The sequence below is a fragment of the Alternaria ethzedia genome (genome assembly GCF_023757985.1).
Source record: "Alternaria ethzedia strain BMP 0044 chromosome Unknown scaffold_31, whole genome shotgun sequence".
In the NCBI taxonomy this organism is placed as follows: Eukaryota; Fungi; Ascomycota; class Dothideomycetes; order Pleosporales; family Pleosporaceae; genus Alternaria; species Alternaria ethzedia.
The window spans coordinates 20,336-47,366 of record NW_026056224.1 but is presented as its reverse complement, the minus strand read 5'-3'; the positions used below and the strand labels follow the sequence as shown (position 1 = coordinate 47,366).

Here is a 27,031-nt window from a genome sequence, read left to right as displayed (position 1 = left end):
TTGCAATGACGCTGGTATCCCACCCGCATTGACCTCACTTGCCACTAACTCCTTAACCCCGCTATGCATGAGATCATACCTATGTGACTGCCACGAGTGCTGTAGCTTCACATCCCGTTGGAACGCAGCACCTCAATGGAGATTCAAATCTAAGGGCCGACTCTGTAAGAAGTTTGTTTGTTCGTCCGAAGAGTTGAACATCGTGAAATTCCCGCTCTAGAGTCGGCGGAGTAAGACGGAGATAAGCCACCAGAGCTCCGGTCAAGTTGTGAAATGAGTACCATGGCTGAAGCCTGAAGGAGGTACCAGTTGGTCCGGAGTGAAGCATCAGGTACTCAGGGTGTATTTGACGCGTTGCACGTTGTGTCGCTTGGCATGGAGGTCTCTCACGCGTCGCGGCAGGCGACAAGGTTCTATCCCCCAAGGTTCCTGCCAAGCTCCCCGATGACCAAGTTAGCGTCCGTCAAACCTCACTGCATCACACCTCCCCCACCAATGCATACCCCGGTACCTTTTGTGTAATGCGGTCGCCATGCTTACGCGACGCCGACGTTCAACCTCAGACAATCTGCTCGCGCACTTACACCTACGGATAATCTAGTAAAGGCAGCACAGCATGACCGCCGAAGTACGCGACCTCAAGCCGCTCAACATCAGACCCGTCCAGCATCAAGTCCACGACCCGCTCAAGACAGACCCGTTCGCCTTCGACCACCACGATGACAACATCCACGTCCTCCTATGCGCTTCAGGTTCTGTTGCGACCATCAAGATACCGAACATGATCAACGCGCTTGCGAAACACGCGAACGTACGAATACGGCTCATCTTCACGGCTGCGGCAACCAACTTCTTGCAAGGTCAGAGCGGGGAGCAGCCTTCGATCGAGGAAATAGAGGCGTTACCGAACGTCGACGGAGTATACTTTGACGAAGACGAGTGGAGAGAGCCATGGATCCGAGGCAACAAGATCCTCCACATTGAGCTACGGCGATGGGCAGACATGATGGTCATTGCACCCTTGAGTGCCGATTTACTCGCCAAGATCACACATGGTTGGTCAGACAACCTCCTGCTGTCCGTCGCGCGCGCATGGGATACCACAGGTCTGATCGATCCAGTGAGGAGTATACCAGGCATGCAATGGCCGCAAGAACATGGCGGCATACAGAAGAAGAGGATCCTAGTCGCTCCGAGCATGAATACCGCCATGTGGTTCCAGCCCATCACCAAGAAACAGTTGCATGTGCTGGAAGAAGAGTGGGGAGTAAAGAATGGAGGCTGGTATGAGGTACTGCAACCTATGGAGAAAGAGCTGGCGTGTGGAGATATCGGTGGTGGCGCAATGAAAGATTGGAGGGAGATTGTGGAAGTGGTCGAGCAGCGGCTAGGCCTGCTGCCGTGATAGCTTCTCACATGCACTCTTCTTGTACGGTTAGAGTCCCTACTGCTTAGAAAAATACTAATATCTATGTTAGGGATTCAAGCCACATCGTGCTACGCCATCGCATATATACCCGAGCACAGAACGGCGCAGCAAGAGAGAGGGCATACTGCTTCACGTGAGCAAAAACATGGCATACACAAAAGAGCAAAAAGACAGAACTTAGATAGGTGCCCCTCTCACGCACCGTATGCTGACAGCCTCCTTAATTTCTTAAACCAGACCACGGTCTGTGCTGTCTCGCTTCTGTCTTTGTCGATGCTCGAATCGGCGACCTTGACCTAGCGAGCTGAGCAGGCGATATGCCCAACGGCGCCAGGCCGGACTCGAGTCTTGATGAATAACTCTTGAAAGTGAACGTCTTTATACCAGAGGCTACCAGTTGTAATATATCAGAGGTGAGGAAACCCATGTTGCAATGTTGACAGTGACGGTGATGGGCGTTGAGCGTTTGTTGTGGTGGTCGGTGTTGCGAAAACTGAGACCTTCGTTCACCTGGTGACGAGAACCAAACGAGACTGAAACTAGAGCAATGAGAGCGCGATGTCGTCATTTACGCGCCTTCACTTTATGGAGTGTAGCAAAGTTCTCGATCACAATAACATGAACTGTCAGCCTAACGATTACCGCCAGCAGAACAACATGGCGCCCAGCAAGTCCACAGCAAACGCAGATGTCCCAGCCTCCCCGAGCGCTACCTATTCTAGTTCTGTTCTTGCAACCTTGAAGTCGTCGGTAAGTAATCGCTTCTCTCACCTTGGTGAATGCTTTTGACATGTGGGCAGATACAGAACACGAAAGCGAAGCTCAACGCTCTCCGGCCAACCAGGCAACCGAAGGTTACAAAACCAGGAACGAGGAGCAAGACGGTCGACGAGCGAGAGCGTCTCCAACGAACAGCAAAACGACTTTCCGTCATCGATGAGCCCGCTACTGGCCCCAATGTTTCCTCCACCAGCGACGAACTGCGGAGCGACCCCGCAGCGTCATCAATCCTATCCACCGGCTCCGATCCCCATCCTTCGCTCACAGCGCGCGACTTCGAAGTCGGCGGTACGCTTGGTCGTGGGAAGTTTGGGCGCGTGTACCTCGCCCGTCATCTCGCGACAGATTACGTGTGCGCTCTCAAGATCATATCAAAAGCGCAGGCTACAACACAAGAGGAGGAGAAATTGATACGCCGCGAGCTAGAGATCCACCAAAACCTCGCGCATAAGAACATCTTGAAGTTACTGTCATGGTTTCACGACGACGAATCGATATACCTTGTGCTCGAATTTGCTCCGGGTGGCAGTCTCTACTCGAAGATGGACAAGCAGCCCAAGGGCAGGTTCACAGAGCACCAAACAGCCGTCTATATCGCTCAACTCACGTCCGCACTGCGCTACATACATAGCAAAAACATCATGCACCGCGATATCAAGCCCGAAAACATACTACTTGGTTTCCACGGCGAGATCAAGCTTGCTGACTTTGGATACTCCGTACACTCAGAGTCAGGGTTCCGATCAACGGTGTGCGGCACACTAGATTACCTAAGCCCAGAGGTTGCGGTCATGACGCTCAAGCCCGGAATGAGCGGAGGGTGGTACACGAAGGCGATCGACCAGTGGAGTCTGGGCGTCTTGATGTACGAGCTTCTTGTGGGTAAGCCGCCATTCGAGATGAAAGACATGAAGAGCACACAAAAGAAGATTGCGAACTTCAAGGGTAAAGGTATCAAGTTCCCAGGACATGTCAGCGAGCGCGCGGAGGAGCTGATTCGCGAGGTAAGAGTCACCCTCTCGCCATACGTGTGCTCACAATGAAGCCGTACTGACTTCGCAAAAGTTGCTCAATTTGGATGCTGAGAAGCGGATGAGTCTTGACGACGTTATGACACACCCTTGGATCGTCGACCACGTCGCAAAGTCGGTTCAGTCAGGCATCCGGTCATTTGATCAGCTGCTTCAGCATGGTGCCTAAAAGCATGATGAGGCGGTGGAATATCGTTACAGATGGGGGCCGAATTGTATGTCTAGTGTCCTCACCCTGCCACACAGCGATCTCGTATTTGACGGGCCGAATATGTCGGTTGCCTGATACTTCAGCTTCTGACCTGTCTTGCACTTCGGGAGGCAGCCATATCAAGCCATGTACTACGCACTGTCTCAACATTTGCGCAGACCGGTAGGGGATCGGGACTAGTGTTGGCGGGTTCGGGTGAGCATCAGATGGCACTTGTCCATGAGTGGTATCCCGTTGACATTGTAGTCTACCTCGAGATGATGCAACGAGCATCCCGTGCAATAAGCCTTCCGCCATGCAGATCCGATTTGTGATGTTTCTAAATGTGGTAAATTTTGAGAGGTAGTGCTTGAACTGCGCGCACGACATGAGATGTAAAACGTGGAGGTCTTGGCGCGACCTCAGGGGCATGTTCGTGTTACAGAACGTAACATGAACAACACCATTCATCCATTACGCTCAACACCTGAACATTGCAGATTTTCACTCACTCTGGCTGTCCTCACAGCTTGCCATCTTTTGTCAAGAATCTGTCTGGTGGACCCTGACCGGTGGCCGTAATAGCTCTGATCGCTCGCCTAGCCATGCAAGCGCCATGCTGCATTGGATACTCGTCCGCGCCTCACCCTCAATGCTGCATGCTGTGCCATGCTTGGCGCGCTATTGCTGTGCGGTGGCACACCAGCAAAAAGCGACATAAACATGCGAGAAAAAGCTATTGCACTTAGCGTTTGATGATCTCATTGGCGGTTGGACTCGCCTATGGTCTCGCGCAATTCCAATCCACGTCCCTCAGTAAACGCCTCGATGCACATGTGTGTTTGAGCCAAGACGTAATGACACACCCGCGATGCGCTTTGCAATGGCTTGCATTGTTCCATGGTGCAGAGATGGGCTATGGACGCCGGATGGGCGGTGCATAGATCGCAGCTGAGCGATGTTTATTGGTAGGTTCGTAGATTTTCAGCCTTACTAGCAGGCTAGCTAACTCAAAGGCGGGTGTCGATTGCGGAGATCCTGGCGCTATCACTCATCCATCTGATTGCGGCTCAGGCCTCCCGAGAGCCTAGACCGATGAAGGTAAAGCACTTCAGGGTGCGCCTTTGCTTCGTTTACTCGTTTATACTCCTATATCAGGTAGGAACATCCTGCTGTCCTTCAGCTGAGACATCACCAGCTTTTGAAGTTCCCAACATCTTGGCCGTCACGTCCCTCTCGGCCACGTGGGTCTCCTACTACTTTGTTGAGCAGTTTACTTTGTTTTATTCACTGCTCGTGCGCGGTCCAATAATCCTTCCTATTTCTTCGGGACGAGACCGGCCTCGAGGCCAACACACATCATTATGCTGAAGAACACCCTGCTCTTAGCTTCAACAGCACTCGTCGCAGCGCAATCCTCCTCTTCTGAGCCATGCGCAAGTGTTGCGTCACAGCTCCAGGAATCGACGAGTATCGAGGCACAGGCCGCGTTTGACTGTCTGGATTCAGTCCCAGTTGACGTCCAAGGAAACTCTCAGCTGATCGATGAGCTGAAGGAGCTTTGGCAGTTCCAGTCTGAACTCGTATGGCTGAAGAAACCTGGCGATGACTGGGAGTTTGGTCCTCTAGACATCGAAGCCGAACTGGACAACGTAAAGAACAACCTCGATTCTTTCTCCAGCGAATATGCGGTTCAACTCGCCATCCAAAACATCACTATCCGGACCGGAAATTTCCATTTCAACTACCGGCCTGATATACTCCAGGTGTTTTCATTCTTCAGACAGGCCAATGTTGCCTCCATCTCCGAGGACGGCAAAGCGCTTCCAAAGCTCTACTTGGCTGATGATGTTGCAAGTGTAGCCGAGGGTAGCTCAGACGTTTCTGAGATAACAGAAATCAACGGTCAGAACCCATACGACTTTTTGACGTCTAATTCCTGGTCACAGTACATCGACTCCGATGGACTACTCAACAACATGCTGGCAAAGGGAGACACGGATAACACTGGCGCGTTTATGGATCAAACGAAATACGACGGCCCTAGCACTGATATCACTTGGGCAAATGGCTCTACAGCTTCCGTTCCGAACGGAGCTAGCACAGATCGCAGCTTCGTTGGCATAACTGACGGACAATCTTTCTTCGATACCTTCTGCGTCGGTTCAACCGATTCACCTCTCTCAGCTAACACAAAGGGTGTTTCTGATTCCTCCGATGTCGCTCTTCCAAAACCCAAGCTACCTTCTGTATTCGACCATCTTGTCGCACCTAGTGCTCCCGGACCAGTTCCTCGAATTCCTCTCGGTACAAACCGCAACAAACGACAGACGATGGGAAGCACCCCTGGTTCCTATGCGGAGAACGTTGTTGCAGCAGACTCGAATGGAGTTGTTGTTGGAGCCTTCCTTAGTGGAGAAGGTTATGATGATATAGCGGTCCTCAAGATCATATCATTCAGTAACCCGGGTTCCGACTTGACCGAAAGTGAGTTCGGCACAGATTTCCAGGTAAGTCATTGATATACGGCATGTATACCAGACATGAACTGACGTCATCTTCTCCGCCATGTAGCAAACCGTTGCTTCTTTCCTCACTCAATGCATGGGCGAGAACAAGCAGAAACTCATCATCGATCTGCGCGAGAATGGCGGCGGCAGCACAAATCTACTTCTCGACTCATTCATACAGCTGTTCCCCGAAATGGAGCCTTTCTCTGGACAGCGATACAGGGCCAGCGATGCCTTTGTTAAGATTGGCGATGCGGTCAATGAGATCAGAAGTGATTCCGCCAAGGCTAATGAGTATGCCTCATTGCTCAATGAGAGCATAGAAGAGGGCTCCATGTACAGATACTGGTCATGGTGGCACTTCCGCAACGCTGACGGGGCCGACTTCAAAGGCTGGGATGACTTTGATGGTCCGGTCGAGTTGAACGGCGACAAATTTACGAGGACAATGCGGTACAACTATACCGATCAAGTGTCTATCCTTCCCCCAGACTGGTATTTCACGAACGGCACTCGCCCCACCCCCTTCAAGGCGGAAAACGTCGTCATGTACACCGATGCCCTATGTGGTTCATCTTGCGCTTCTTTCCACGAAGAGCTCAAGAACATCGCCGGTGTAAAGGCAGTGACAGTCGGTGGCCGTCCAGAGAACAAGCCCATCCAAACGGTGACCGGATCGAAGGGTGGTGGTAAGTAACATCCCTGTAGGCTTTACACATGAGACATGCACTGACATGATACGCCATGATTTAGAAGTAACGCCTCTGTTCTTCTGGCAGCAGTACGCCCAAATCGCATTGAACATCAGCACCGCTCTTTCCCTATCGGCCTATTCCGACAATGACGCCGCCCTCTCTGCCGTCGCCAACGTCCCGCAAGTACTTACACGCGCCGGAGACCGATCATCACGCCTTCAGTCCCAAGACCAGGTCCGAAAAGGCGATGCTTCGGGAACGCCTCTGCAGTACATCTACGAAGCCAGTGACTGCAAGATCTTCTACACTGCGACCACCTACGCTGATCCTGACGCTGCTTGGAAGCAAGCCTGGGACGCCTTCCAGGATGACAGCAAGTGTGTCGAGGGCTCTACGGGACACGCGAGTTCCATCTCCGGAGGCTTCAAGGCATATGGTCCGGGTGAGCTGAAGGCGGAGGATCAACCCAAGGGATCTGGAGGCGGAAGTGGAGGCAGTGGAAACGGGGATGACGACAGCGCTGCGAGCATTGTCGGAGTAAGTGGCTTGGTGATTACCGCTGCTGCTATCGTCAGCGCTATGATGCTGTAGATAGGCTGTGGCTTATCCGCCTTGGTGTTCCAATGTTCATAGCAACTTCGCCTGTCCTTTTCCTATACATTGCGACACCTAATACCATTGCACTTCATGATGTTGCAGTGTCGACCAAATTTGAATTTGCGATTAATCCATGATACCAACCCCCCCATGTTTCCATCCCATCATTATATAGCCCGGGGTATATCGTCATCTATCGTGCTTCACGTTCCGTTTCCAGCCTGGCCTAGTTGGGCCGCAGCACAACATCTCCAACACAAAGCACCATGTTCTTGAAGAACCTTCTCCACTCTAATGGATCTCCACTAGCTTTGACAAACCTCACCTCCCAGTAGGCACTTCCATCGTAGACGGCCTTTTCGATGACGATATGGCCGTTCAAGCCTTGTCGTCGTCCATCCGCCATCTTTACCCGAATAGAGGCTGTCCCAGCTTTTTCCGCTTCCTCAATCTGCGTCTCGGTGAAAGACGGTGAAGGGACGCCTAGCCGGTGCAGAGCTGTAAGGAGGAGAGGCAAGAGTAAACCAAGGTTGTGCGGAGAGATGAAACGCGCCAGGGAATAGGATGGAAGAATATCGGCGAACTTTCGAGCTGCTTGCGTAAAAGTCAGAGGCACACCTGGGGTTGAGCTGAATTGCGTCATGGACGGGTCCTGCGATAGCATGTCCTGTGTCGATGAGGGGAGTTGAGATAGACAGGGCGTAGAGCTCATGTTGATAGGACGATTGTCGGGTATTGTAACAGGTTGCGAGGCGGAGATGCCGTCGTGAGAGGCGAGGCGTGGGGGTCGCTCCCAGTCGAAGGGTGTTTCTGCCGATGGAGTCTCGGGTTGTGTGGAGGAGAGGAAGTTTACAGCGCTTGAGCGACGAGGGTCTGCGTCAGTGTCTATGTCCATCGCGTCGCCATCTTCGTCTGCGTCTTGCGAGAATTCTCTTTGTGACTGCGTTGGTGGTCTTGTGAAGTCGATGCGTAGTTGCGACAACATCTGTGTCGCCAGTCCTACTGGATTCGCGTTACGTCCGCTCGCAGTCAGGTATGGGTTCTTGCGTGTACACCAGGGGTGTGTGCGTATCTCATCGAGAGTAAAGCGCTCTTTTGGGTCGACTTTCAGCATGCCGCGGAGCAGACTCAGTAGCTCCGCTGGGATCTTGCTCCAAAGTTCATCAGTAGTGTGTCCCCCAGTTTCGACGTACTCCTTAAACTCTGCAGAGCGCTTGGTTGGCTCGTCCCAAGGGGTGTTGCCGACTAGGAGGACGAAGAGCACAATGCCGCAACTCCAGACATCGCAGATGTTCGCCGCGTAGCCGGTGTCGAGCATGTCGGCCCTCTTGCTCCGCCTCCCTGATACAATTTCCGGGGCGATGTACGGCGGCGAGCCACATACAGTGTTGCAGAGTCGCAATTGCCCGTCTTTCTTGAACAATGCTGCCAACCCGAAATCGGAGAGTTTGAGATCCCCCTCGGCGCTCAGCAAGACATTCTCAGGTTTGATGTCTCGATGCGCAACACCCATGCTGTGCATATATGCCACGGCGTTAACCAGTTGCGTGAAGTAGAGATGCGCGATGTCTTCGCCCACACCTTCGTCCGCCTCGATCTTGTCAAACAAGTCTCCGCCCTCAGCCAGCTCCATGGCGATCCACGTCCATAGCGCATCCTCGCCAGACCCTAGGCAGTGTATGATGTTCTGGTGCTTCCCGAGATGTGTATGTAGAACCACCTCCATCTTGATTTGTTTCGGAGTGAGGCGGCCGGTCTTGAGGGCATGTTCTTTATTGATGAACTTGATCGCGATGACGGGTTTGGGCGAGTTGTGCGGGACGGCCTTACGGATGCTGGAGATCTACCATGAGCGAATGACTCCCAAAACTCGACGAGGGGAGATTACAACGTACGAGGCATATGCGCCTTGCCCGATTGTCTTACTCACGAGCCGGAAGGGCAGGTTTGTAGGCAGAGGAGCCATCTGGCTGTTGGGCGGCGCCGGGCCCATGGTGTCGAGGTGTAGAGGAGGTATGTGCGGGGAAGCGAGTTGAAAGCGATCGAGGACAAAGGACCTGAGATGCGCGAATGAGATCCGGTGGTATTTTGTGGTGTTGACTGTATGTTGGTGCCTAATTGCCGCTATCGCAACAGTCTCGAGGATCGCGTCAGACCCGAAAACAGAGCGCACGGACTGGATGCCACGCGCAACGCGAACACGCCAGCTCACGTGGTCGCGACGCTTCCAAGGGTTGTCTCGTGTCAACCGATCTGCCTCGGCCCAAGATACCGCATGCCGAAACCTTCTTTCCACCCATGGAACCCTTCCGCACTACCTCCTTAGCTCTAGGACGTCATTACCTCCCTACCCCGAATGTAGCATCAAATCCCGCGATTCCCGCGAGACACAAGCCTTCTTCGTTGCAAGCCACAAATGCCTCGGTTCGCAGAGGCTTGCTCGACGGGGAAAGTGTACCTGTCGATCGCGACTACGCGTCGTACCATAAGAAGCATCGGAGTCCGCGGGCCTAGACGTTTGGCGCTACAAGCAACAACTAGTCATGCATGGCATCGATGACGGAGCGAGTGAAGACCCTGCCCATCAAATCCAGTGGTATGTCTATCTCCACCAGGCCTCCATTCGTACACGCACAGCAGACGCGCAGATCGCATACTGCTCTGTCCCAACATCCAAGACCGCTACGATATCTACGTTTCTCCGACTTCACATGCACAGGTGAGAAACTTCCCGTTACCTTCTCACCTTACACTTTATGAGTAATCTGTGGAGTCAGCTTAGCGCCACTGACATTCGAGTCTCTTCTTCTATCCTACACAGCGACGCTTGCAAAACTTACCACATCCTCGGGACCGAGTGCACGTTTTCTGCCACCCAGCATGACCATGTGGCATTTCAAACTTTAACTACACAATGCAGGGTCCCCCCTTTTCACACTGGACAGAAGAGGATGCTCGTGGACTTGTCGGAGGGTTCATGGGGACAAAACGCTACCACCTGCCACATACATCAAATGCGAGACGCAACCACGGCCGTTCGAGACGGAATTAGTCATCCGCAATCCATGTATATTCCCCTGCATCACATGTATCTGACCGAAGAGACCACGACGGCGGAGTACACCAAACTCCATGGGAACTGCGCCGTTTGTTCTAAGAAAACCCTATCTAACAAACCTAATCTGCAACCCACTGAAAGCCACTGTACGGCTATATGCGGTCGGAGATGCACGATGGTCACCGGCCCGAGAGGGTTGTTCCGAAGTCGAGTCGCAAACGCTGACTATGCAGCGCAAGATGCAGATGGCTGACGTACTCAGCAAGTACCGGCGTTTTGATCGCTTCTGATGCATGTGCCTTGTAGATCTGAGCTCGGCATCGAGGCACGAGTACCCGACAATCATATCACGGTAGAAATAGATAATGAAGGCTTGGCTCACCGTGTTACCAAGTTGCTGGCATCGCCGTTGCGTACCCTGCATTCACTTTGATGGTATGACAGTTCTCACCCCTTGAACCTTATCACCGCATGAACACCCCATCTCACGTACACCTTCCGTTCATTCGATTTCTCGGAGCTTTCACCGAAAGCGAATTCCGACAACGACTCTCGGCACCGAGCTCCGATGCGTAGCCTTGCTCTCCGCCAAACAGCTTCCCCGGTCTTCCTCCGCACCAACCACGGACCCCGGAGCACATCGCCTGCGCCAGCAACGCACCACATCTTCGGTGATCTCCATCGATGTCACCAGCCTATCAGCAAAGCCCACAGAAGTAGCTTTCGGAGTTAACTGCAGAGACCCCTGGCATTTTCGCTGATCAACATGATTCGCGAAGTCCGCTCAAGTCCTGCGTCCTGACTTCTGACAGATGCTGAGGCAGGGTATGTCCGGTCGTGCTGCTGCGAAGGTAACTGCGATGTTGGATCAGAGGGGGTAGCGCTAGGGGATGCTAAAGAGTTTGGGCCCAGACTTGCAAAGGCGTGGTCGATGTTTTCACGAGGGTGGTGCACATGTTTATGTAATGCGGAAGCTGAGGTAAGGCGGCCGTGCAGTCCAACAATGCAGGCATGCCATGGCTTGCGACTATTGAGCCCATTACTTGCGTTGACGTCGTTACCAGCAATAAGACAAAGTGTGTAGTATCGTTATGAGTTCTTCTATAGCATGAGGGTATCATCGGAAACCTCCTATTAGGGTGCGCTAGGGTTCAGTCGCATCGCATCGTCCGTCCGATGCGAATCAAGTGCCTTCGTCTGTCGTACGGGTGCCTTCCCCACATCCAACATCATGGTCACCCTTCCTCAACCTAAACTGACAAAAGACTCGGCGAGAGAGCCGTGGCTATGTCGACCCAATCATCCTCATTGAGACTCTCGCTTGTCGGAAAGTGTAAAAGTTACGGGAATAACAGCCGGAATACAGCCGCGCGTGGTTACCTCAGATGAGTGATCTGGGTAACCTACTGCGAATTTCGGTCTTAAACTTTCGTATCGGTTGGGGAAAAGAAGAAAAAGAGATCAGCTTCCAGCTTCAGTTGTTGGAAACGTTTCGTGACGAGTGCTCGCAGATCGCCATCCTGCTATGACCGCCTAGGTGAAGAAAGAAAAGAAAAGACAACAAAGGTAAACAGAAGGTCGAGTAGGTCTAAGGAAAGAGGAACAGTTCCACAAACGACCACCCGATGCTAATGTTTTGGCCCGGAACCCCAAAAACGCCGCAGTCTATGACTCGATGCAATGGAGTAGGAGAAGAGGTCGATGAGCCGAAAGAAAAACGCACCAAGAAAGTGATGCCAGCTATCCAACTAAAGCGATTAGGCCTGAGATGGTTCAGCACTCGCATATCGTCGTCGTTTTATCTTGCGGAGAGATTCAGAATCGGTCGTGAAGGTGGCGCGATATTCATTCTATGATCGGGTGGCAGTGGGCGAAGCGACGTAGGCAGATGCTGCGGCGGCATCAAGACCACGGAGCTGAGGGCCGTACTTGGCATGCTTGACGAATTTGGGCACAGAGTCCTGTGGTGAGGTTAGCAACCCATCACAATCACAAATGTGGAAGTTAGCACGTACGCTAGACATCAGCTTGAAGATAGACTGCTGAGCCTTTTCGAATAAGGACGCGACTTCGTTAAGACTCTGCAACATGGCTGCATCGTCGCCAACGGCACGAGTCATGCGAGTAGCCAGCTGTGTGCGAAGACTGTGGTCGATGTTGAGCTCATTCGGAGAGCCGGGAGCCAAGAAAGCATTGTACAGACCTGAGGTTGATTAGAGATTGTCTGTAAATTGGACCGTGTTCAGTCTTACCGTATGCGGCAGCAAGTGTCTCCCGAATTGTTTCGACCTTGTTATCACCCTTGTCGTTGATAGCGTCCCGATATTGCTTGTTGAACTGTTGAACCTCAAGATAGAAAGAGAGGTTCTCCTCGCACATGGTTTCCTTGAGGAACTCGCGGTACAATAGACGCCATGAAGGATTACGGATGATGACGTTGGTACGGTTGCTGTTGGAGTCGCGGGCAACGCCATCTCTTGACTTGACTGCTACATCTCCGCCTGATGGAACTTCCTCGAGGAGCCAGCCGGCGACACGCTCGCCGTGATTGGTGATATAGTAGTGTACCTGCTTTGACGGTTGGAACTGGTGTTCTGAGTTGCGAGGGTCGACTGGGGCAATAAGTTTAAGCTGCAAGAATAGCGAGCCGACCTCGATAGCTTCACGGGGGTCAACCATGGTTGAGCAGTCCATCAACCACTGTGCGGCGTTGCGTCCGTTGAAGGTGTACTCAAACTGGCGCTGAGAAGTGGGTCGGTGTTTGACAAGCTTGACCCCGACATCACACTTTGAAAACTCATGTATCGAGTCAGAATCTGACTGGGTCTCATTGGCAGTGGTACCGATAAAGCGGCGAAAGATGATCTCAACCGTCTGTTCATCATGATGAAGCTTGTCGGTCTCAGTGTTGCGCTCGAGAACAACCAGTTGTCTCGGGTTCCTGTTAGACTCAATGACAGCCTTGACGTGGGCTGAAGCGATGCCGTTGCGGGTACAAAAGCGCTCCAGAATGTGAATGCCCTTGGGCGTGAGTTGCCAGACCGAGCTCTTGTTCATGAAATCTGTCTTGCCTTCTACCGACTCAACAAATTTAGCCTCAAGAAACTTCTGGCAAACGGAGCGAGCCATCTCCTTGGCCATTGAGAAGGTGGTCGTAGTGGTCGTCGTGACGACACGTGATGAGTCCTTGGGGTCTGGCATGCGGTTGGACTGAGAGAATTTGAGGGATCCAAGGTTGGTAATTGCTTCATCCGAAGTGAAGGTGAAGTCGATCATCCTAAAGCGAACGCGGTGTGCTGTGAGGGGAAGCGAAACCATAAGCGTCGAGAAGAGGTCCTTGAAGTCCTGAATTGATGTGTTAGCAACATTCTTGCCCATGCTCAGAATTTGGTACTGCTATAGCAGCGGCTGCGGGAAGTTCCAAGGCACAACGCAGGTGTCAGATTGCGGGCGCATTCCGAGCACGCGGCATTCCCGGTGGAAATTCAAATCGGTCCGAAAAAGCACGCAGTAAATCCAGTACTACAACAGACCTCCGCCAATCCATAGACATGTGGATAATTCGGGAATATGAGATATTGCTCGTCGCAGCTGATCGCTCAGTGGTTCTGCGCAAGCTTCAAAAGGGTGGCCCCTTTGCTCTTTGGTGGCTTTTGGAAGTGGATCATAGAGGTTACTGTGACCAACTTCCCAAGCTTTCCTCAGGTGGTCGCTGTTGTCTCGTAGGAATAGTACCTACTAGGAAATCCGGCTCCATGGGATGTGACGGAGGTAACGAAATTATGGGCTGGGCCGATCTCGGCGGATTCAAAAAGTTGCTGGATGGCAGTACTCACCCTTGTAAAAGGCCGCTCATCGTCCGTCATGCGGAGTAACCGCGAACTTGTTTGATGCATCTTGTCGGGCTTGCCTGCTCTCGGCCTGTCTGGCAATCGGTGTGTGTTTTCCGCCTCTTCAGCTATGACGTCGCCGTCGTCGTGGGGGCTGGCGGGCTCGCGTGCGGGAGAAAGATCGGGCCCACGCGCAAGAGACTGCGAGGAGCGTGGTGCACCTGTAGCGTAAAAGGGCGATTCGGCAGGGCTCTTTGTGGTGGAAGGCGTCCTGCTCAATTCGCGGCTGCCTTTGCGGAGGAGAGGGAAGCGGGAGAGGGTGTAGCGTCTCGCGTGGTTGATAGCACGGGAGGAAGGTGGGGGCGGGCTGTTCTTGCTCGCTGAAGAAGTCGCGGAAGGTGCGTCTGAGCCGGCGGAGGCAGGTGCGATAGGCAGTCGGTCTGGGTCGTGGTGGTGGTGGTGGTCGGGTCGGGGGTGGAGGGGCTCGCTGGTGGGAGGGCTCAGGCTGTCAGGCACAGAGGAGACAGACGCAGTCAAGGGGAGAAGAGATGTCGTCTGGAAGGGCATGCCGAGCAGAAGATGGTCGCGGAGAATCAAATCGCGGACCTCACTGAAGGGCAATGTGTGGGTACCCTAGCTGGGATTGGCCTTCACAGTCTGGGGGTCCGTGACCACTGAGTCTTCTGCCGCTTGAACAGCCCTCACACCGCCCTCCTAAGACAGCTAAGATGGCCTAGCATGGCGCCGAATTAGCCCTGGAGCTGGGCCATGACAAAGGCACTAACCGCAGCGGCCTCCTAGTCGCATACGAGACACATGGCGGCATGCACGGCCACCAACGCATGGGAATAAAGTATTTGGCCAAGGGCTTCCACGAGGCATCCCTGCCCTCTGCCGCCCCCTGTCTACGGTGAGACGCTGCCGACGACTAGGTCTCTGAGCGCCGCACGCCGACAAAGGGGACCGCCCGCGACCACGCCATGGGCCCGCCGGAAGAGGCTCGCTGCGACGACCTGAACGTCTTCAGCACGCGGCGAGCAGCTGCATGCACTCTGTCGTGGGCGACGATGGCGCCGCCTGCCCCCATCTCAGTCAGCCACCACGCGAGACAAGGCGCTCAAAGGGGACGACGTTGCTGCATGTCTGCGTCTGCACGCAAGACCGGTACGGCCAGTGATACGCGCATCCTGTTGTGCCTCTGTGCTCTGTTGAGAGAGGCTGCTGCCACAGTATGGCCTGACGCAGACTGCTGCCCCTTCCACAAACCTTTCCCAGAGCACCGACCTGTGTCACGCCGCCGCCCCAGGCAGCAAAGCGCCGTTGCGCATACACCGCAGCCTCTTACATACCAGCGACACCCAGGTTTCGCATCTGCACCGCCGTTTGCTCACCTCCTGGGACCCGTTTTCGCGTAACGTTCTGGTGGCGACCGCTGCCACGAACTGGTCGTACTGTGCCACGGCCATGTGGAACACGTCGCCGTTACTGAGAGGCCCGGAGGTTTGCTGCTGAGGCCACCACAACGTGGAATGCACGTTGCACCCTTGCCTGGTCAGCCTGCGTTCCTCGACATGCAGGAGGTGCTGCATTGGTCGGGCGCACTCAAATCGCTGACGGCATCTTTGTCAAATCTCGCGACGCTGCACTGCGAGCAACCATGTCCGCGCGTCATCATGTGTAAAGAGGCTCGGCAGATCTACATCTCGTCTACAGGCGATCGATGCCTGACTGTGAGGGCCGGTCATGCCTGCGGAGATTGTCGTGTTTCTCAGCCTGGAGAGTGGTAAATGTGCCGCACTTTCCACGTGTGCAACCCCACCTCAGCGTCAGCGAATCGTTGCTCGTCCATGCGAGACATCGCTCTCCTTGGCTGTGGCCCGCATTACTGCCACAGTTCCGCCATGCTGGACCCTTCAAGCCTCAAGCCTCCGGTGTGCCCAATCTGCCCATCGTTGTCGCTTTCGGCATTGCTCCGACTTAACTCCCACGAGTCGTAGCCTCTTTACGCCTGCGCTGCTGCAGATCCCTCTACGTTGATTGCACGGTAAGCAGAGTATAGCCGACATCTCCAGGCCAAGCAGCGATACGCTCACCATACGGTCCGCCACAATCTCCTCCGGAATAGTCCCGCTCACGATGCCCAGCTGCCCGGCGTGATGCAGCACGTGCTACAAGTCAAAGAAAAAAAAGCATCCACCCGTGCGTTTCAGACTGGCGGTGGGCGCGGACCTAATTTGGAGCCACGCGATGATGACACAGGGACGAAAATGCATTCTTCGCTCGCATCGTAGCGTTCTCCCGGAGCTCTAGGGCGGTTGGCAAAGGGTCCTTCCCGTTCAACCACATTCCGTGGCGAGCGCAGACGCCGCTAGCGGATGAGTAGAGGTTCATTCTCGCCAAGCTCAGCGAAAACGACGATGCAAGTGTATTGATCATCCTAGCGAAGGCTTCGGATCATCAGAATCGACCGTCGTCTCTTTAGCCCCCGGCGCCTCTGTGATTGCGAAGCGATGCCGGTGCAGCATCCTCCGCCGCCAAAGATCCCGACTTGCCGCATGCAAATGCCGTTACCCTGGCAAACATCAGACCATACTGCTGATCTGGGGTCATTTTTTTTTCGAAGGGTTTTAGAATTTTCGAAGCTTGCCCGCTCTAGCCGCGAGAGAATTATCGTTAGGTTATCGTCGCAAGAATCCCATGGTCGCTCTACAGGGCGAAGATCTTCGGCGCTTACGGCAGCCTCAGAGCGCGACGACTCATGCAGGCTTTCGTCAAGATAATGCCGTGGTGCCAGGGGTATCAACACGTGGCAACCGATTCCTTTTGCTTACAGTAGCGGCCGCTGGCGTGAACGATGCAATATTGTGTAACACCGAGGCATCTGCCCACGCACTTCCGCTTGTAGATGCCCAGACGTCCACGCGCTGCAACGAACCTCTAGATGTCGTCTTTAGGCACTACTTCCGGCTCGCGTGGATGACAGTGCAGCACACAACCATTACCCGCGTATTAAATGAGGTTCGATAGAGCGCGGTCAGCGTGGCTTTCGAAACGCAGTCCCTGACACGCATCTCATTTGCAGCCTGTTTCAACAGGGGCTGCACATTGCCATGTGCCACGCCGATATTGAGCGTATTCCCCTCACTTTGTGACTTCTGAATACCTTATCTCCACCCATATTGCCTCCGATTATTGGACTTGATATTTTCCTCGACGCATATGGTTTCCTAGGTGGGGCTAGCAGCGCACTCTGCTCGGTGTACAAATGTCGGTGAGGCGGCGAGCGTCGGTAGACGATAAGATGGAAGAGGGTCGCGATGGGCTTCTTCGATCGTGACGGGTCACGAGCTGCTCTGGATCTTCAGGCGTTTGTGGAGACAGGACTAGACCTCGGGTCCTTCGACAAGGTGCGAACCGAAGGCGTGATAGTGCTGACTAGTGTCTTCGTGGATGGCGGGTATCGTCAACTATAGTAGGTTGAGGCATCCCGCGGCGAGCGTCGAGAGCGAATCTCGACCCTGGTGGCTTGTGGCATCGGAAGATTTTACACGAGGATCTGTAGCCACGCGACAATGGCGCTCCTCAACGACAGTCGCTGTGGGATGAGACCGTAAGAGTGAGGAAGTCTGTTGTTTCTGACTCGAGTCGGCGACTGCGTGGAGCGTATTCGGTTGCCTGTCGCCGAAGGACCCATTCCGCCCTCGGCCTTCAATCTCAACGATGCTGTCTTGGGTAGCCTTCGTCTCGAGGAGGGATGTGCATAGTAAGAGAAGGGTCTCGCAAGGTAATGTTTACTGGCGTTTCTGCGGCTCGGGTGATGCGCGCGGCGATCAGGCCCAGTTCCGGCATCCAGGTCGAGCTTCTGGGCTTCGCGGTCTAATCTCTCTGCTATTGCGAAACGAGTAAGCGGTACTGGCAGTCCCTTACCTGCTGCTTGGCCTTCCTCCTCTGATGTACGATACGGGAGAGGGCCTTCTGCGGTGTCTCCTTCTGCCGAATGTACCACCGGTGACGGCTAATGCGGTTACCGAAAAGAGAGCGGCAGTCACAATATACCAGAGGACGAAGGAAATTGTTCATGACGTAATGTGGTTCGGTGGGAGGGTGGTTGTATCTGCAGTTGGGCAAAGGCGGCAGGTGAGGAAGGAGCTTGAGGGTTGTATCAAGGCCCTGACAACATGCACAACCACCAAAAGCCGATGTGCTCACATTGCGTCTATTGGTACGGAGAACACGACTACATGTCGATTAATCTGGTATCAACACTATGGAGCGGTCGCAAGAGAGTAGAACTACCAACGATCGATGAGGAGATGTCATACAAGACGATCGTCTGGATTACAGAGTGCTCCTACAACTACAACTTCACCAAGATGACGCTCTTACATTACTTTTAGATCACCTAGCAATCCTGCCCGAACCGTGAGGGGCCAAATAGAATCAATATCCTCTCCAAACCAACCATTGCGAACAATTACATGTGCGAATAAGGGTGACCATAGCCGTCAAACAGTATAGTAGGGCCTATTGACGTCAGCACTCAGCTGTATTCAGAGTATACTGTGTGTCACTTACAATGCTGATACATGCTTGGTGAGTACGGGGCGCCAGCATGTCCATAAACGCCAGTGAGTTGACTGTTTTGGACAGGTTGGCGAAACCCAAACGATGTATGCGGCGGTGGAGGAGGCACGGCTGCTTGGTAGCCATGTTGTTGTGGCAATGACTGATATCCCACGTTGCCATGTTGGGTTTGTGGAACTCCGTTGCGGAAGGGGGTTGTCGGCCCTACAAATAGCGACCGTGAAGTCGTCTGGAAATTGAAGCGCGCTCCTACGAATGAGCTATAACCACGAAGTATAGCCATCGACTGGGATTGAATGACTACCGGCGGCCAGCACCAGGTCTTGCACATGTGGAAAGTGCTTGTACTGGGAGCTGGGTATACCTCAACATAAGACGACTCACGCATCTCAGGGGAATCAGACTCGACCAACATGATTGGTGTGCCATCATGTCCCCATTTTGGGTACTTGCAGATTTCCAAACACCGATGACGAGGTGGTCCAGTAGTGCGCCGTGATGTTGGGTTGAAGTGAGGGTTGTCGCTAAATTCTTTGATGCGCAGATAGCGGAGGTAAGGGTATTGGTTTTCCACTATGAGGACAGGGGCGCCAAGAGTCGATGACTGCGGATTATTCAACAACATGACGACTGTTCCAGGCTGCAATAAACTCATGTCTCGTGGAAGCGGCTTGTAGAGGAAACGATTCTGGCGTGCCTCCAGTTCCTGTATGCGCCTAAACAGCTTCCACAAATCATCCGTGTTGATACGAACATCAATCGCCCAATCATTCAAGTTTTCACACTCGATGTAGAAGCGCTGTTCAAGGTTCATCCATGTCTCGGTCTGCATGGGGAGTGAGCCATTCGCCAGTCTTAATGTGTAGATACCTTCATCTGCTGTACTATTGCCCATGCGTAGGCACATCGCCATCTCTCCAATGGCAGCTGGTGGGGATTTAGTAAGAGCATAGAAGTACGCGAAGTCATGATCTACATCAGTGACAAGTACTGGATGTTTGAAGAAGCCTTCTTGCTGTTTCTGCATGTGAATGACTGAGGCAGGAAAGTAACCACCATCAGGGATGAAGTAAACCTTACCAACAACGGGTGTGCTGGTAATGGGATTGTGAGTCCGTCGAAGGGGCGGGGTCTTGTCCTGGACAGGGTTAAAGGAAGACACAGAAGATTCTATAGTGGAGAAAGGCTTCTGACTTGTCCCATCGGGAGACGTAACATGCCGTCGCTGTGGCGGTGAGCGGTACGTTGGAGTTGTAGATTCCATCGTGTTCTCGGTCAGCGCACTCGAGTTTGAGTGCATCTCTTCCGTCGCTGAAGACAACTCCGTCTTCAGACTTGGTATCAGGGGCGCCTCGGCACTGAGTGGCAGCTTTGGTATGCGCTCCGTGAGCTCATTGGAGATGGCGGTCTCGTGACTGCGTTGTTCCAATTCTAGCTCTTGGGTTGGCTCCTTCAGTCTGTACATCATGATGTCGTGCTCTGACTCGTTCAAGGTGTTCGACGGACTATTGGAAGTTGTCCCCTTGTCCACGTTGAGGAGTGCGCCTGCTTTATGCTCAGTCACATTGCAAATTCGGTCCATAGGGCTGTTCACGATACCAGAATAGCGATCAGCTCCCACATAGTTTTGAACCTGCTCCCCCTGACTTGCGATGGTAGTGTGTACTAATCCGCGGGGAGAAATACCGTTGAGTTCGTATCCGTCAGAGAAAGGACGCATACTATGATCGTAAGCGTATGAGGCATGGTCACGGTTCGGTCGAGAAGCAGATGGCTCGTGTAGTCGCTCGTGTGACTGGGCGACTATGTGCGTAGAGTCAAGACCTGAGAACAAGTCTCCGGTATCTCCTTCCATCGACTCGTCAGCGGCCGGGCCAGAAGAATTTCGCAGATGACACTGTACGCCGATCGTAGGTTGTGAGCGTTGACCCTGTAATACTGGGAGAGAAGAGAGTGTAGGAGCTATATAGCAGCTCAAATCCAGGCGTGCACGTGTTCAGAGCAGAAGGTAGGGATAGTGTGACCAAGGCGCGGTGATTGTTGGGTGTAGGGTGGTTTGAATAGGGCGTGCCAACGGGCTGAAGGGCGCTCTGGTTGCGGAAGTATGGTAGCAGATACAGGAAGACCCAGCGCCTTAAGTACTTGGAATAGCGTGTATCGAAGAGAAGGAAACCCTGCGCGGTTGTTAGAACAATATGATGGGACTGCTGGAAATAGGGGGTCGCACGAAGTTTCGGCGAGGCCAGACCTGGAAGCGAACGAGAGTTGGGTGTGAGCAAAGTAGTGGACGAGGACCTTGCTAGGGGTTGAGGAGTGTAAGTACTTTTGGAACGCGCTTTTGAGAACACTCTAGGTGCGTTAGCAATGAATGGCTTGTGCGTAAGGAGATATAAGGAGACCCAGAGAGGAGCGGCCAAGGCACGCAAGTGAACGTCATAGAACTACCATCTCTGTAAGTCTTGTAGTTTCTGATGTCATCTCGCCACTACCTTCGCAGTCATGTTTGTATTCACTAGTACAATGTCCATGAACGGATGAAAGGGAGGCTATTCGTAGGCCATCAGTCGACCCCCTTTGTGGCTAGTGGTACAGTCGCCATGGGTATGATAACGTAGGAGTGACGGACTAAAGCATCAAAGGGAAGAGCATCGCAACAGCGCTACAGGGCGTAGGTAGTGAGGGATCATTTGATGTGTTGGAAACTGTCCCCTTCAGCGAGTGGCGAGAAAGAAAAGTTGTATGCAAAGTCTCTAACGAGGACAAACGATAGTAGATCGAGAACAAGTGAGTATATCGTGGTTTGGGATCGAAATAACAAGTCGTCAGTAGCCATCGCCTTTGTCGGTTGCGCTTGTCAAAAGATACTACCTGAGTATGGGTCATAACTGAGCTCAGGATGAGGAAGCACTGTAGATACGGTTGCGTGTAGGGCTGAGATTATCAGAAGACTAGGTAACCTCAGAAAGATGTTTGCATCAACAATGAGCGAACTTCAGGTCGATGTTGTGTGTACGCGCAGATAATAGTGGGACCGCGCAACCGTGGTTAGTGCGGGATGACGTACTTACGTCCCCTCACAAATCTCGCACACAACACATCCATCCCCGACACATTTATTGCCCGATATTTGCGACCACGCAGCGACCACGATGCGATCACGATGCGAGCATGCAGAGATCTAGCGAATGAGACATTAATTATTATAGTACTACAGCGGCGCAAGCAGACGTTATGAACTCCAACAATCCAACCGCGTCCGCACCATCCTTCGATCACCCAGCTACAGTGGCCCGGTAGAAGACTACATGAGACTGTGACTTGTAGTTCTATCAGCACATGATGCAGCCTGGAGGTCGTCGATGCGTCCCTCGGATCCGTACGACTTCGCAAGGCGTACCGGGAAGACGACAACCCTTTCGGGATTCGGACCTTGACGCTGGGATGAGTGCCGGGGACCTTCAGGCATAAGCCATCGGTGGCGTTCGGCATTGTCGATATAAGGGTGCTGGGGACCTTCAGGCGTAAGCCATCGGTGGCGATCAGCATTGTCGAGAGAAAGGAGCCGGGGACCTTCAGGCATGAGCCATCGGTGGCGTTCGGCATTGTCGGAAGAGGAATTTAGGTGTCGGATCATGCGCTCTTGATATATGAGACTGACCTGGCGTCAAGCCTCCGCAGTGGATCCTTTCCAAAGGCCTCGAGATACTCGTATTCTACCTGGAAGCGAGAATTGGGCGAGAGGTTGACGTAGCTCCGTCTCTTCAACGCATCGAAACCTGGAGCCATTTTGGCTACCGGGTTGATCGTGGAGTTAACCATATCTTGATGGTTCTCAACCATCATAAAGAACTTTCTTTGATATCTTCGATCGCCCTGTCTCTTCTCCTCAACTGTGTGGCCGTTGAAGGTGGTAAGCAGCCGGAAACTGACGATCATGGTGCCCTTTCGTCTCTCCTTACCCAGGACGACTATAGGGTGATCTTCAAAGCCGCTCTGGTTTACGTGACTCCTAATGATGGAGGAGTCTGGGATCGTCTTTGGGGTCAGGTAGACGATATCCCCTTCCATCAGCTCATCAGGTGGTGGTAGTCCTGCCTGATTGCGGATGGGTCGAGGTGGTGACCCCGTCCTCCAGTTGGACGAAGAGGAAGAGGATTCTGATGATGATCGGCTTCGCGAATCATCTGATGGCGACCGCCATGATGGCGTAGTGGGGCGTGTGGTGGGAGGAGAAGGGGAAGTCGGAGGAGAGGTCCTGTTTGGTTGCCTCCAATCTTGCAAGAATCTGGATTCCTGCCTTTTGGCGCCGGCAGTGTATGTCTTCATAATCATGATGACGGTGGTGTGATGGGAAATGGTGAGTTGTGGTGAGGGAGTACTGCGGCCTTCAAACGACAGTGGAATGATGGGTAATGATGGTAAAGATCAGGAAGCTTTTGGTATTTGGGATGGCTCGATCGGATGATGATGATACGAAAGAGAAAGAGAGAGGAGAGGGAACAACCTTTTAAAAGAGGGAGTCCCCGACAGTTTGGAAAGAAAGAGATGGTACTGCTTTGCAATACCAGAGGGCTCCCATGTTACCTCCATGAACGAAACTTCCTACTCCACTACGATACGATTGGAGACCCAACGACATAGAGGAAAAATATGCTGGGCACGCGCATAAGTGAGGCCAATTGAGGGCACGCCTTCTTCCAAAACACCGAGATGAAAATACCTCAAGTTTGACACTGGTCAGAACTCATTGTTGGACTTGTGGTTGACGAGACGCACCAGCGTAGAGCCTATCACAGCTGAACTGATTACGGCACAACAGTATGGTACGGAAAGGTAGCTATGTATAGCAGTCAGGAGGACAGTTCCGCGCCCATCAACAGTGGAACGGAGCCAGCTTCACGGACAGGATAAGCAAATGGTTGCATCGCTGACAAGTCACAACACAGGTTTCCTGGAAGCCGAGACCTGCGAGACGCACTCAATGTGCAGGAGCCGCTCCGCGAGCAAATTTGTAACCCAATGCCTGCCATAAGCACCGGAACATGACTTCCGAGAGAACTCTATCGAGGAAGAGAAGGAGCGAGATGAAATCACGAAGAAGGCACAAGGTCACAACACTCTGGGATGCTTGAACGGCGGACCTCGAGATAGGCAAATTTGCACAACCAAACTTGCCAGCAGCCATTATGAATCACAGCACCACTGGAATGAGGTCCTGGCGTCGAGCTGAGTATCCTTCGTACCCTACCAATTCGTCGCAACATTTCGAGACTGCGGGTGCACATATCATGATCGAACTGCAGGGACGCGGGACTACACTCCGAAAGACCTATAGACCTATCGAATTCATTTATGAGCTAGTTGTTGGAACGGTCGCCTATTGTATGACTATGGGGATTATCGAGATGCTAGAGCGGGTAGCTACGCGAACGCACAACTCGAATATACTACATCTGATAACGGTGACTGTGCGAGGAAAGCACTAGCGGTTCGTTGTTGGATGGCCAATGGACGTTAGTTCCACCTAAGGCGTCTTTACTCGCGCGCAGCCAATTGCACCTCCCCCAATTATTAAGCCAATGTTTACGGTGAGCTGGGTGTCAGCGCTAAGCGGAACGGCGCAAACGCGATTTCCCTGCTACAGACTTCCGCGATTCCCTCTCCAGGATAAAAAAGTAAGAGATACTACTGCGCGAGAGGTATGCATTTGATGGGGTTTTTCCACCTGGGGACAACACATCTTAGGACACTACATTGGGTCTCTCGAAGAGACAGGAGCTAATCCGAGTGCAGTAATATGCGCGTGCAGTTGCGTTCGCACTCGTGATTCAACCTCACCAGACCAGAAGCACGGCCATCAACAAACCTCTAAGCACCGGCGATGGAACGTCTACCGAGCCTGGAGGTTCAATAAAGCAACATTGGCAGATTCATACGCCGGCAACGCGGCGGGCCTTCTGCCAGTCTTGATTTCGGCGGGCTTGTATGGGTGCGCATGATGCGGGCGTGATGTTGCCGTGACTGAGATCGTACACCCACTCGAAATTCGACGCGAATGTGCGGCTGAATGCTCTGAACTACACCCTCACCTGTCAGGATGTCAGAATATCGGTCTACATCACAACGCATATTATGCATCCTACAGGCACGAAAACGGGTCGAGCGCGCTGGAGTTGAGAGAAGCGAGCGGGATTGCCTATATTCCGGGCTTCCCGGAGCGTAGGGCACCTGCAGTCTTAGAGCTGATTAACGCGTGGAAGGCGCTACAGGACCGGAAAGATGCACATGAAGAAAGCGAAGTAGTTGTTTGGCTAGAACACGGCATGTTCCATTAGGAGTTTCTCTGTTAGTAGTGTAGCAGAATATTATGTACTCCGTGAAGACGCGTACAAACATTACTCGATTGCCTATTGCTCCGTGTCTTTGATTACACATTTGCCGTTCTCTTCTACACTCCACTATGCTTGGAGCTACCAATCTGTACATGTAGCTTTCTAAACATGAAGTCATTCTTTGCTGTGTATCTAGCGTATCCCTAACATGTAATTCGAGGAATTAACCGCACGCTTCTAAACATATGCTGAGTGGGGTAGTCACTGTTAATCAAAGTCAACGTAGCACATGCGGAAGGGCTGATCAGCCCTGTAGAGCGCACGCAGAAACACAAAACCGTTCATCATTATGTAGTCTACTAAATCACAGCACAGTCCTACAGCTCGCATGTTGCCAGCAATTCAAAAAAGCATCGACTCCTTACCGGCTTGTAGTATCCCGTGGTGTTCAAAAGAGCAAAAAGAGAGGATGTTGACAGAAGTGGGATCTATACCGCTGTTAGTGACTGTCACAACGTTTCAATTGTCAGGGAACGTACTCGAACCCACGCAGATTGCTCTACTAGCACCTGAAGCTAGCGCCTTAGACCGCTCGGCCATTCTGCCGGAAAGATACGGGTTGTATCTGATGTATGACTAAGCCGAAAAAATGACGGTTTATATCAGCAGCAAAAATAACCCATGTAGAGAGTTTGGGCATGGGTAATTGGAGTCTCCAGCAGCATCCTGCTTGGAATGAGGTTCCATGGCGCAAGATATGACTCAAAGGAAGGTGGGGGGTTGAGGCGGGGCACGTAGCCGGCGGTTCACAGATCTACTTTCTCTGTTTAGTATCCACAGCAGAAAGCGGCTTCGTGAAACCTGGAAGCATGAACTCGGTAGCAATGAGCGCATTATTTGGGTCCCAACACATGACCATGCAGTTAGGTAATGTCTATTGTTGGAGAAAGTGGTGGAAATTGTTCGTGGTGGCCGTATAACCGCGCCCCCCGGATATCGGGCATCGTTGGCGGTGGTCTAGAATCGCTACTACTGAGTTCAATGCTTCCGGGTAAAATTGCAGTGGGAGAATAGCCCCATGTAGATTGTTGTTGTGGCTTGCTAGGTAGAGGGAGTTTGCTTTCATCCTTTAATGTCGGAAGTTTAGTAAGATTCGAAGCATCGCATGCTGCATATGCACTAAGCAGAAGTAACGCACGAGGAAAGTGACTTTGAGTAGCACAATGTGCAACATTCTTCCCGTTTATGCAATTACGCCTCTATTCCATTTTCGATAAACAGCCCAGTGTTCCTCATCTATTCCGTATCTGCACACCATCTCCCTCGCACGATCTATCATTCTCCCATCTACAAAGCAGCGACCATCAAACCGGCAACAACAGCGGCAAGGCCGAATTCGACCTTGCCAGCAGCACCGGTGGCCTCGGGGAGACCGCCAGAGCCAGTCGCGCTGCCAGAGGGCTTGGGTCCTCCAGTGGCAGCGGGGACAGTGCCGTTGCTGCTTCCTTGTCCGCTCGAGCCGGTAGGGTACATGGAGACGAGGGTAGAGCCAGAGGTGCCGGTGGGCTTGTGGGATGAACCGGTAGCAGTCTTTGAGCCGGAGGCAGAGGAGATGGCAGTTGCTATTACATGTCCTGTCAGCATGCGATCATGGAAAGTAGAGTTTGCTGTGCTTGATCTTCTCGTCCGGTGTGTAACAGCGCATCCGCTGCAAAAGGCTGTACTTACAAACATCAACATCCACGTCGTTGCAAATGTCCGCGATCGCCTCCATGGCAGCTTCGGCATCGTTGCCGCAGAGCTCCGCCACCTTTGAGCTCAGGTCCTTGGACTTGCAGACAGCCTTGATGTCGGACGGGTCCTCGTACTGGTTGACAGCGCCGAGGAGGCAGCCAGGGGGGCTAGCCATGGCGAACTGAGCGAGCGCGAAGAAGGTCGCGGCGAAAACGGTACGTCCGAGCATAGTTGCGGTTGAAGTGGGAGTGTTGGTTGGTT

At 52.9% G+C, this 27,031-nt stretch overlaps 8 protein-coding genes and 1 non-coding gene across 9 annotated transcripts; 3 read left to right on the top strand and 6 right to left on the bottom strand.

Moving 5' to 3' along the window:
- Positions 1-616: 616 nt before the first annotated feature.
- Positions 617-1,405, top strand: J4E87_008978 (uncharacterized protein; the record flags this gene model as incomplete). Its single annotated transcript, XM_049380560.1, has 1 exon — positions 617-1,405. One exon carries the CDS (start codon positions 617-619, stop codon positions 1,403-1,405), a length of 789 nt encoding a protein of 262 aa, XP_049229623.1.
- A 642-nt stretch (positions 1,406-2,047) lies between these two features.
- Positions 2,048-3,409, top strand: J4E87_008977 (uncharacterized protein; the record flags this gene model as incomplete). The annotated part of the gene is made up of 3 exons (XM_049380559.1): positions 2,048-2,179; positions 2,230-3,213; positions 3,275-3,409. 3 exons carry the CDS (start codon positions 2,048-2,050, stop codon positions 3,407-3,409), a joined length of 1,251 nt encoding a protein of 416 aa, XP_049229622.1.
- A 1,385-nt stretch (positions 3,410-4,794) lies between these two features.
- J4E87_008976 (uncharacterized protein) lies at positions 4,795-7,226 on the top strand (the record flags this gene model as incomplete). Its single annotated transcript, XM_049380558.1, has 3 exons — positions 4,795-5,940; positions 6,005-6,629; positions 6,694-7,226. The coding sequence occupies 3 exons, from the start codon at positions 4,795-4,797 to the stop codon at positions 7,224-7,226; spliced, it is 2,304 nt and encodes a 767-aa protein (XP_049229621.1).
- Positions 7,227-7,458: 232 nt separating this feature from the next.
- J4E87_008975 (uncharacterized protein) lies at positions 7,459-9,225 on the bottom strand (the record flags this gene model as incomplete). Its single annotated transcript, XM_049380557.1, has 2 exons — positions 7,459-9,067; positions 9,128-9,225. 2 exons carry the CDS (start codon positions 9,223-9,225, stop codon positions 7,459-7,461), a joined length of 1,707 nt encoding a protein of 568 aa, XP_049229620.1.
- Positions 9,226-12,140: 2,915 nt separating this feature from the next.
- Positions 12,141-14,687, bottom strand: J4E87_008974 (uncharacterized protein; the record flags this gene model as incomplete). Its single annotated transcript, XM_049380556.1, has 4 exons — positions 12,141-12,251; positions 12,306-12,493; positions 12,543-13,635; positions 14,127-14,687. 4 exons carry the CDS (start codon positions 14,685-14,687, stop codon positions 12,141-12,143), a joined length of 1,953 nt encoding a protein of 650 aa, XP_049229619.1.
- Positions 14,688-18,687: 4,000 nt separating this feature from the next.
- J4E87_008973 (uncharacterized protein) lies at positions 18,688-20,424 on the bottom strand (the record flags this gene model as incomplete). The annotated part of the gene is made up of 1 exon (XM_049380555.1): positions 18,688-20,424. The coding sequence occupies one exon, from the start codon at positions 20,422-20,424 to the stop codon at positions 18,688-18,690; it is 1,737 nt and encodes a 578-aa protein (XP_049229618.1).
- Positions 20,425-22,334: 1,910 nt separating this feature from the next.
- On the bottom strand, positions 22,335-22,905 carry J4E87_008972 (uncharacterized protein; the record flags this gene model as incomplete). Its single annotated transcript, XM_049380554.1, has 2 exons — positions 22,335-22,799; positions 22,900-22,905. 2 exons carry the CDS (start codon positions 22,903-22,905, stop codon positions 22,335-22,337), a joined length of 471 nt encoding a protein of 156 aa, XP_049229617.1.
- Positions 22,906-25,551: 2,646 nt separating this feature from the next.
- Positions 25,552-25,638, bottom strand: J4E87_008971. Its single transcript has one exon. It is a non-coding gene; the product is annotated as a tRNA-Leu (tRNA).
- A 745-nt stretch (positions 25,639-26,383) lies between these two features.
- On the bottom strand, positions 26,384-26,999 carry J4E87_008970 (uncharacterized protein; the record flags this gene model as incomplete). Its single annotated transcript, XM_049380553.1, has 2 exons — positions 26,384-26,658; positions 26,765-26,999. 2 exons carry the CDS (start codon positions 26,997-26,999, stop codon positions 26,384-26,386), a joined length of 510 nt encoding a protein of 169 aa, XP_049229616.1.
- Positions 27,000-27,031: the final 32 nt, after the last annotated feature.